Below are 11885 nucleotides of genomic sequence, written 5' to 3' on the forward strand. Positions count from 1 at the left end.
TAAATATAAAAAGGTGGGTGGTTGGTGTTTTTAGTCAGATACGATTGAAGCCCTGGCTGTAGAGGTACATTTCTAGTCTTACCTGATCATTCTAGTATATATGTGTGGTGTGCTTCTATAATCGTTTTTAAAACTGTAATGTGACATGTATTTTCTGGGAGCAAGACATAGGTAACAAAATGTGTTAATATGGTATAGGAAGAAGTTTTTTAGAATTCCAAGCAGAAATCTTATTTCACATTTAAATAGTAGAATCCCCACTTGAATGCATATCAATCCAGGTTCATTCTACTTTACTCCCTTTTCAGTAGACTGGTGACTGCTATGTCGGCTCTTTCCCCAGCTACCAATCCTGTAAAATTTTCTTTTGCAGGTCCTTGCAAAGTGAGCAGTATTGCCATTGATTGCTGGAAGGAGTAGACCTGGCAATCCCAAGCTGGTCTGACCTGCCCACCAGCTTAGCCCAATTTGAAGGAGTGGTCAGAGGATACCTGGTTTGTCCAGCCCATCATTAGCTTTGCCTCCCTCATGCACACCCTTTTTTTGTTTCATCCACAATTTCCTCACACTTTTCTTCACGTCCATTGTGGCCGTGCTCACTGGAAAAAAAAAAAAAAAAAGGGACACCCGCACTTCTCTACTATTGCCTCCAGGTAGCTGCTGTGTGACTACAAGCGATGACATCACAACAGTTATCAAGGTAAATTTACCCCCCCAAAAAATTATATAAGCACACTTAAATTATGAACAGGGAAAGCTAGTATGTGTGACAAACAGCTTTAATTTGATCTTACTATTTGAGTTTTGTTCATACAAACAGCAATACCAGACAACAACAGGCTTCTTCTTGGATCTGATCACGTTTAGTGCTCATCCTGTTATAAATGTAGGAACTACAATACTATCTGTGATAGATAGAGATTATATATATATATATATATGAGATATATATATATATATATATATATATATATATATATATCACTTTGAAATAAAAAACTCTCTGCAGTGCTAGGTGCAACAACTTTGGATTTCGGATTTTAACAGTTTCATGTGGGATATGAACTCCTCATTTTCCAAAAAGCATCAGGTTTCTGTGCCATCCCAAGGCCAATTACTCACCAACATACATAACTGTGCCCCGCTTATTAGGCTGTCCAGCCGCCTGCACCTCACATCGAGATCCTACTGTAATTGATTCAGCTGCCAGCCTCTCCTCCTCCAGCTTACGTTGATGCTCTGCTGTCTTCTGAGCTGCCTCCTCCTCATTGAACTTACCCATCCTATTCTTCTTTAGGAAGGACCGTACAGAGTCTACAGGGGTAAGGGAAATTATATTTGAAGAACAATCCAGTGTATACTGTACATAGATAACAGTTTTCTAGATTTAAGAAAGAACATATAATCATCATACACACAAACCTAATGGTGGTACAAGGAGCAATGCTGCCTACTTAACACATAACTACAAGACTTCAGGTTTAAATCAACTTTAATTGACAGTATCTTGTAATGCTATCAAATGGTGCTGCACCAATGCTCTAATGGTCTTCTCACTTTAGAGATCTTGTCATTGATACCAAAGTTGCAAGCAACAGGATCACTAGTGACAATGTATCGAATGCTACAGCATTGCTATGTTGTTAGACAAAATTTTGCAGCAATAGAATGAAACATTGGTTTAGCCAGAGAGTGATGCTGTTGCTACAGTCTTGCGCTGTGGGAAAACGCAGCCTTCCCGATTTTTATATGCCTTGTAGTGTATTTCACCCTTTCATTTTAAATAGCCTGTTTAAACAAACTGTAACGTTGTGGCGTAAACAGGCCCCAAGGGTGACACCTCTGCTCTGACATCCCTTAACAGTATTTTTTATCTCCTGTCTGAGCTTAGTGCTCATAGTGTTTGCTCTAAGAGAAGAATGTCTTCGCAGGGCACCAGATTATTAAATGGTTTATCTCAGCCAAGCTGTCCATTCAAATATCCCATCCAAAGCTGGTCATTCACAGATTTAAATTTGGTAGTTTCAGCAGGGACTGGCTCGATTTCGATCAGTGCATGGCCGACCCTGCTTGACAGAAGTCGATTGTCACTTAGCAGCTGCATATGCCAATCAGTGTATTTTGACAGCAGTGGGTCCCGCTGTCAAGATAAAATGTCCCAGCAGAAGAATTCCTCCATTCACCCCTATGTTTTTTTTTTTTTTGGTACAGACTGCTGGATGAATGAAAAAAATAAAAAATAAATAAAACGCCTATGGCCAACCTAAGAAAGGTTGGCCATTATATTTTGCAAAGCCAGAAGACATGTGATCATGACTGCTTTAGCTCAGAGCACCCAGACTGAGCAATTATTTCCTATATCTATGGGTATGCTAAATATTTTGTGTGGTACAGTTTCATTAATTATTACACCACTGGATCAGCTTTTGGCATGGAGTTCAGTTAGTAGGTAAGAGCCTTTGGTGCTCAAGGCTTTCATAGCCCCCTCCTCATAGAGAAACAGTGCAGATAACAGACATGGCAAATTGCTTTCATTGATCAGCAACCTGAATTTCAAGCCTTTTCTTTTTAATCATAAAACAGTGAAAAGCACAAATAAAGATGTTAAAGTAGATGTAAATCCAATAACAAAAACCTTGGATAAGCGTTAACATATTAATGTAAGTTTCAATGTTTTTAAAACTGCATTTATGAAATAATTCCTAGTGCCATGAGGGGCAATAAACCCAGAATGCTCTGTTCCTGTATCCCAGTTGTGCTCCTGTGTTGCCGTTCTTCTGATGGAGACTACAAGTGGCCAGTATAGAATGCCTTATACTGGCATTGTCTATTGTTATCACTATCAGCAAACTCACCTAAAGAAATGCAATACAGCCATTGCTGGGGTGCATGTAGGTATGACGTGGGTGCAAAAAGGCTGCAGAAGATTAACAGCACCGATTTACAAAAAAAGATGTAAAAAAGGTGTAAACTATTTTTTTTTTAAATGAAAAATTGTACGATAGACAGTTCTTCGGCAAACCAAATGTCATTCAGTTAGGACTTACATTTATTTTATTTGAAGTCTAAATTTAGGAGATGAAAAATAAAACGTCTAACCTGATCGTTTGTCATAGGCATCGCTTGAAATTTCATATTTCTCAACTCTGGACACATCTTCAAATTGACCAACTTTAGCACCACTTGTATCTATTACCTGTAAATAAATAATAGTTACTTATAACTTTATTTTTAAAATCATCAACGTATTCTCAAAGCTTTCACAGTGAAGCCTCAGAAGCTCGAGCAGTTACTCACATGAATCCTGCAGCCATCATCCACAGGGTAAGAGCCTAGTAGTGCATCATCCTGGTCCAGATTCTGGATAAAGTTATTGTCAATACTGTATAACTTTAATTCCATACAAGAGGCTGGAGACCCAACCACCAGCTCTAGCTTACACTGCAATGACAAAGACATTACAATACTATGGATTCGTTTTCAAGAGATACAATCAAAGTTTTAAGAATATGCAAACCCAATATTTCATATTCCTGATATATGCCTGCTGTGCCATGTACTTGTAAGAGAAAGTATCCTGTTCTCTTTATATTGCTTTCTTTGTGTGAAATCCCCGGTGTTCCTGCTAGTCCCTCTGCTTCTCTAATAAAAACTGAACACACTGAACGCATGCTAACGACTTGTTAAATTGAAAAGAATCATTGAAACAGAAAAACTGATAACACTGTGGTCATTTCCCTAGCTGTGCTGGGAACTCAGCCTGCTCTCCTCCAACATTCAGACTTGAGCTGACATGCCTCCCCTGCACAGGCATTTACTGGGAAGATTAGTGTACCCCTGTTTCTCCTCCATTAGCTCGTTATGGAGCTGAGAGCATGTGATCAACATATATATATATATATAAGGGCTGCATGATATTGGGAAAAAAAAGTACATTGCAATATTTGGTTTTCAACTATATATATCGCAATATTTCTCTGGGTGGAATGCAGAGGACACTTACAGTGTGGATTAGGCAGAGTTGGGACTCACAGTGGTGGTAGGAGGTAGAAGTGTGTCGATATCGGTTTCCCCAAAGAAACGAGTTTCCCCTTGCTTTCGGCTGTGATCGGAACTCCGCCCCTCCAGCCCGATGCAATCCAGCCCTCCCAGCTCTGCCTCTAGTCTCCAGCCGACCATTACTCCGCCCATTTTCTCTCCATTGAATCTATTTACAAAACATTACAGCCTGATCCCGCTCCCGTGCGCGCCCCCGATGCAGCCAGGAGAGAAAATGGGCGGAGTAATGGTTGGCTGGAGACTAGAGGCAGAGCTGGGAGGGCTGGATTGCATCGGGCTGGAGGGGCGGAGTTCCGATCACAGCCGAAAGCAAAACGGATGTGTCGGCTGCCAGCACTGCGAGTCCTCCTCCTCCCCCCGAGTCCCGACTTCTCCCTGCCTAATGCTAAATATCGTGTCTTCGGCGATATGAATATCGCCCACGCCCGCAGAACGATAGTCGATATCACATCGACTTATCGTTCAGCCCTAATATATATATATATATATATATATATAATATTTTTTATATTATATATTTTTTTAAAAAGCGGGGTATATATTATATATATATATATATATTTTTTATATCTATATAAAAACATTTTGCCTTTCATTTCTATTATAAACTGAATGGGTTGTTCTACAAAGGTGATAGTTTACCACATTAAGCATGCAATGCAAATGTAGTTCTGCCTGCCAGTTTTCTATATACACTTTCCAGTAATCCTAACAGTAGAAGTCCTGGCACAGCATAAAAAAAAAAAAAAAAAAAACCTGTTGATATACACATATGACTGTACTGTATATCTCCTGTTTTACCTGCCAAAGTATTTGTAATACTGTTCAGTCATTTTTGTGCTCTAATCACCTCTGTCAGACTATACAGTCAGTAAGATCCGCACTTACTGGATGGAATTCCTGCTAACTGGATATGGAATTCCAGATAAACAGCTAAATACATACGTTTACAGTTTTACCTGCCAAAGACTAATTTTACCCATATTATTTCTAAATATAACCTATAGTCTGTGCAGACCAAAGCAAAAAGGTTAACTGTATTGTAACTGAGGATCTATATTATCAAGCCGTGTCCCTTGCTATATACTTAAAGCAGATTTCCAGCCTTGCTGTCACTTTACATAGTTTGTTTAGGCCACATGTATCAGACACAAGACCCGGAGCTAAATCTGGCCTGCCAGACCATTTCATGTGGCCCTCGCACCTCTTCTGCAGCACCCCCCAGTCTCAGCAGCAGATAGAATTAAAGAACTCCTCCACTCCTCCACCAGATCCTGCACAGCTGCAGCAACCCCTTGTCTTCTCTTCCCCTGGTCTCAGCATTCAGCAGACTCCAGCCCTCCTACAAACCCTTCACTTTCTGCCTCCCAGCTCCGCCCCCAGCTACTTACCACCAGCAGCACAAGGTAAGGGGAGGGCACTGTGTTGTAAGGGATTGGGAGGGGGTGCGAATCTTGACAAACATGCATGCTGTGCTTTGTGAATAGGCCGGCTGCAGGGGAAGGAAGAGGGAGTCACAACCAAGTACCCACTCCCCCCCCCCCCCCAAAAGGTGCCAAAGGTGGCAGCGGATAAAGGGGTGGTTTAGACAGACAAGCAGAGCTTACCCTATTTAGTGGAGCCCAGCTTTAATGCTAGGGAGGTTATTAACACTCTTGCTGCCAGAACATGCCTGCTTTGGCCAGAAACATTTCGCAAAACATGATGGAGGGAAATCTAATATGGCCCATTAAAGGTTAGGGTGGTTGACATTTGTTTGTACTGTTGGGAAATCAGTTAGGGTCGGTTCACATAAATATGCATTAAGACACATAAAAGTGCATAAAAAAGGATGTGCATCGTTTTCCACTGATGTGGGGGGGGTCTCATGATATCTGATGTAAGGGGGAATAGGGTGTTGTGTTCTGGACATCTAGTCTTACAGATCCAACCGGCCCTATGAGGGCAACTATAATGCTAATGAGGCCTGCAGTGAGTTTGACACCCCTGCTTTAGTCCAAGCATGCACAAACAAACTATTCCCTACACTAAGAAGGGTGCCAGCTGGGTGCACTGTGTAAACTGTACAGTATAAAGTCTTGTGTTCCAGCTGTATGATGTGGGAACAAGACTCAGCCATCCATAGGCCATTCTGGAGATCCTTGGTGTGCTGGTGACAACTTCTCGCTTGGAATGGCTTCAGTTGCCAGCCAGTGGTGACAGCAGCACCCATTTACATCTACAGCCAGTTTCAGGAAGGTGTGTGTTTTTGGCTGAGCTGATGTGATTAGGCCCCTTCACCTCTGGTGCCTGAAGAGTAGGGTTGGGCCCAGGCATGTTCAGATCGTAGTCCCAATCCACCTGAGAAATCCCGTCAGGAAGCTGTCACTGCACACCGCCAATTATAGGCAGTGAGGCATTTCCCGGCCCACAGCAGCACATACACACGCTGCCTATGACTGGCGGTGTGCAGTGACGGCTTCCTGACCAGATTGCTCAGGTGGATAGGGACTACTATCCGAACACGCCTGAGCCCATCCCTACTGTAGAGTAATGACTAGTGGGGGGGGGGGGTGCAAAACCTGCCCCCCCCCCCCCCCCGAGCAGCTCCAAGCCTACTGTTGCCTTTACAATGCCCCTGATAAGGAGCACCACTGTGGACCAGCACCTTCAGTGAACACGTCCACACCTAGACTGAGCACATCCGCACTGGACACACACCTGGACTGAACACATCGGCACTGGACACACACACACACACACACACCCCTGGACTGAACAAATCCACACTGGACACACACACACCTGGACTGAACATATCCACACTGGACTGAACACAACCGCACTGGGCACACACCTGGACTGAACATATCCACACTGGGCACACACACACCTGGACTGAACACATCTGCACTGGAGCCGAACTGACAGTGATGGAGCTCATGGCTGAGGTGGCGGCTGCTTCTGCTGCGTACAAGCCCGGGATGAACAAGAAGAATCTCTCAGCCAATAGCAACAAATACCAACGACGCTACTGGCGTCCCTTCAGCCAATAAGAAATTCAATATGGCCTCTGTCCACAACGGCCAATCATCATCTGGTGCCTACCAACCATTAAAAAAGGGGACCAATAGTAATATTGGACGTACGGCGCTATTTGAATACGCCCACGGTGCGCCCACGGAGGACACACACACACCTGGACTGAACACATCTGCACTGGACACACACACCTGGACTGAACACATCTGCACTGGGCACACATCTGTACTGGACACACCTGGACTGAACACATAGGCACTGGACACACATCTGCACTGGATACACACACCTGGACTGAACACATCCACACTGGACACACACACACACCTGGACTGAACACATCCGCACTGGATACACACACACCTGGACTGAACACATCTGCACTGGACACACACACACACACCTGGACTGAACACATCTGCACTGGACCCACACACACACACCTGAACTGAACACATCATGCCCTGGATACACACACATCTGCACTGGATACACACACACCTGGACTGAACACATAGGCACTGGACACACATCTACACTGGACTGAACACACCTGCACTGGATACAAACACACACACCTGGACTGAACACATCCACATTGGACACACACACACCTGGACTGAACACATCTGTACTGGATACACACACACACACACATCTGCACTGGATACAAACACACACACCTGGACTGAACACATCTGCACTGGATACACACACACCTGGACTGAACACATCTGCACTGGACACACACACACCTGGACTGAACACATCTGCACTGGATACACACACACCTGGACTGAACACATCCACACTGGACCCACACACACACACCTGAACTGAACACATCATGCCCTGGATACACACACATCTGCACTGGATACACACACACCTGGACTGAACACGTCTGCACTGGACACACACCTATACTGAACACATCTGTAGTGGATACACACACCTGGACTGAACACATCTGCACTGGACACACCTGGACTGAACACATCTGCACTGGACACACACCCACACCTAGACTGAACACATCTGCACTGGAAACACACACACCTGGACTGAACACATCCACACTGGACACACCTGGACTGAACACATCCACACTGGACACACACACACACCTGGACTGAACACATCATGCCCTGGATACACACACACCTAGACTGAACTCACCTGCACTGGATACACACACACCAGGACTAAACACATCCGCACTGGACACACACACACCTAGACTGAACACATCTGCACTGGACACACACACACCTGGACTGAACACATCTGCACTGGACACACACACACACACACACACCTGGACTGAACACATCTGCACTGGGTACACATCTGTACTGGACACACCTGGACTGAACACATAGGCACTGGACACACATCTGCACTGGATACACACACACCTGGACTGAACACACACACACACACACACCTGGACTGAACACATCATGCCCTGGATACACACACACACCTAGACTGAACTCACCTGCACTGGATACACACACACCAGGACTAAACACATCCGCACTGGACACACACACACCTAGACTGAACACATCTGCACTGGACACACACACACCTGGACTGAACACATCTGCCCTGGATATACACACACCTGGACTGAACACATCTGCACTGGACACACACACACCTGGACTGAACACATCTGCACTGGACACACCTGGACTGAACACATAGGCACTGGACACACATCTGCACTGGATACACACACACCTGGACTGAACACATCTGTACTGGGCACACACCTGGACTGAACATATCCACACTGGGCACACACCTGGACTGAACACATCCACACTGGGCACACACCTGGACTGAACATATCCACACTGGGCACACACACACACACACACCTGGACTGAACACATCTGCACCGGCGCCGAACTGACAGTGACGGAGCTCATGGCTGAGGTGGCGGCTGCTTCTGCTGCTTACAAGCCCGGGATGAACAAGAAGAATCTCTCAGCCAATAGCAACAAATACCAACGACGCTACTGGCGTCCCTTCAGCCAATAAGAAATTCAATATGGCCTCTGTCCACAACGGCCAATCATCATCTGGTGCCTACCAACCATTAAAAAAGGGGACCAATAGTAATATTGGACGTACGGCGCTATTTGAATACGCCCACGGTGCGCCCACGGAGGACACACACACACACACCTGGACTGAACACATCCACACTGGACACACACACACACACACACCTGGACTGAACCCATCATGCCCTGGATACACACACATCTGGACTGAACACATCGGCACTGGAATCACACACACCTGGACTGAACACATCTACACTGGACACACACACACACCTAGACTGAACACATCTGCACTGGACACACACACCTGGACTGAACACATCTGCACTGGACACACCTAGACTGAACACATCTGCACTGGATACACACAACCCTGGACTGAACACATCTGCACTGGACAGACACACACCTAGATTGAACACACCTGTACTGGATACACACACACACCTGGACTAAGCACATCATGCCCTGGATACACACACACCTGGACTGAACACATCTGCACTGGACACACACACCTATACTGAACACATCTGCACTGGACACACACACACACACCTAGACTGAACACATCTGCACTGGACACACACACACACACCTAGACTGAACACATCTGCACTGGACACACACACCTAGACTGAACACATCTGCACTGGACACACACACACCTAGACTGAACACATCTGCACTGGACACACACACACCTAGACTGAACACATCTGCACTGGACACACACACACACCTGGACTGAACACATCGGCACTGGACACACACACATCTGCACTGGACACACACACCTAGACTGAACACATCCACACTGGACCCCCACACACACACCTGAACTAAACACATCATGCCCTGGATACACACACCTGGACTGAACACATAGGCACTGGACACACATCTGCACTGGACTGAACACACCTGTACTGGATACAAACACACACACACCTGGACTGAACACATCCACATTGGACACACACACACACCTGGACTGAACACATCTGCACTGGATACAGACACACACACCTGGACTGAACACATCGGCACTGGACACACACACACCTGGACTGAACACATCTGTACCGGACACACACATACCTGGACTGAACACATCTGCACTGGGCACACATCTGTACTGGACACACCTGGACTGAACACATAGGCACTGGACACACATCTGCACTGGATACACACACACACACCTGGACTGAACACATCTGTACTGGACACACATCTGCACTGGATACACACACACACCTGGACTGAACACATCCACACTGGACACACACACACACACCTGGACTGAACACATCTGCACTGGACACACACACCTGGACTGAACACATCTGCACTGGACACACACACACACACACACACCTGGACTGAACACATCTGAACTGGACACACACCTGGACTGAACACATCTGCACTGGACACACACACCTAGACTGAACACATCTGTACTGGATACACACACACCTGGACTGAACACATCCACACTGGACCCACACACACACACACCTAGACTGAACACATCATGCCCTGGATACACACACACCTGAACTGGACACACACACTTACCTGGACTGAACACATAGGCACTGGACTGAACACACCTGCACTGGATACACACACACACACACATGGGCTGAACACATCTGTACTGGACACACATCTGCACTGGATACACACACACCTGGACTGAACACATCATGCCCTGGATACACACACACCTGAACTGGACACACACACACCTGGACTGAACACATCTGCACTGGACACACCTAGACTGAACACATAGGCACTGGACACACATCTGCACTGGATACACACACACCTGGACTGAACACATCTGTACTGGACACACACACCTGGACTGAACACATAGGCACTGGATACACACACTGAACACATCTGCACTGGACACACACACCTGGACTGAACACATAGGCACTGGATACACACACTGAACACATCTGCACTGGACACACACACACATGGACTGAACACATCCACACTGGACACACACACACACACACACACACATGGGCTGAACACATCTGTACTGGACACACACACACACATGGACTGAACACATCTGTACTGGACACACCTGGACTGAACGTTCTCCGTTCACTCAGCATCACCTGAATGCACCATGACCTGAACAAGCTCAGCCCCGCCCCCCCATAACTGTCACATGTCTCCCTCTCAGGGGCCTTTATCACCCTCCACACCTTCAATTCCGCCAGAGTCAGACCCCTGTTCAGCCTCTTGTCTGCCGTGAACGAGTTCAGGCTGCTGCTGACGCGGACGTTTACCACCGGCGCCGAACTGACAGTGACGGAGCTCATGGCTGAGGCGGCGGCTGCTTCTGCTGCGTACAAGCCCGGGATGAACAAGAAGAATCTCTCAGCCAATAGCGACAAATACCAACGACGCTACTGGCGTCCCTTCAGCCAATAAGAAATTCAATATGGCCTCTGTCCACAACGGCCAATCATCATCTGGTGTCTACCAACCATTAAAAAAGGGAACCAATAGTAATATTGGACGTACGGCGCTATTTCAATACGCCCACGGTGCGCACCAATAAGAAAGCTTGTAGTCGGCCGGAACAGATGTCTCACTGAACCAATAAACAGGCTCTACGCCCGGCGGAAAGCCAATCGGAAGGCGGAGTGGGTGCGTTCGGAAGACAGAGAGTGTCGCATTGGAACG

At 46.3% G+C, this 11885-nt stretch overlaps 1 protein-coding gene across 1 annotated transcript in view; it reads right to left on the reverse strand.

Annotated features, from left to right (window-relative positions):
- The window catches only part of TBCB (tubulin folding cofactor B), a 43749-nt gene extending 32145 nt beyond the window's left edge, over positions 1-11604 (reverse strand). The window contains exons 1-4 of the mRNA XM_082262681.1: positions 11402-11604; positions 3298-3441; positions 3100-3196; positions 1123-1314 (exon numbers count right to left, since the gene is read on the reverse strand). Coding sequence (XP_082118807.1) covers positions 1123-1314; positions 3100-3196; positions 3298-3441; positions 11402-11518 — 550 coding nt within the window. The 5' untranslated portion in view covers positions 11519-11604. The remainder of the gene's footprint in view (positions 1-1122; positions 1315-3099; positions 3197-3297; positions 3442-11401) is intronic.
- Between the last annotated feature and the right edge of the window lie 281 nt (positions 11605-11885).

The sequence above is a fragment of the Pelophylax lessonae genome (genome assembly GCF_965119305.1).
Source record: "Pelophylax lessonae genome assembly, chromosome: 7".
Lineage (NCBI taxonomy): Eukaryota > Metazoa > Chordata > Amphibia > Anura > Ranidae > Pelophylax > Pelophylax lessonae.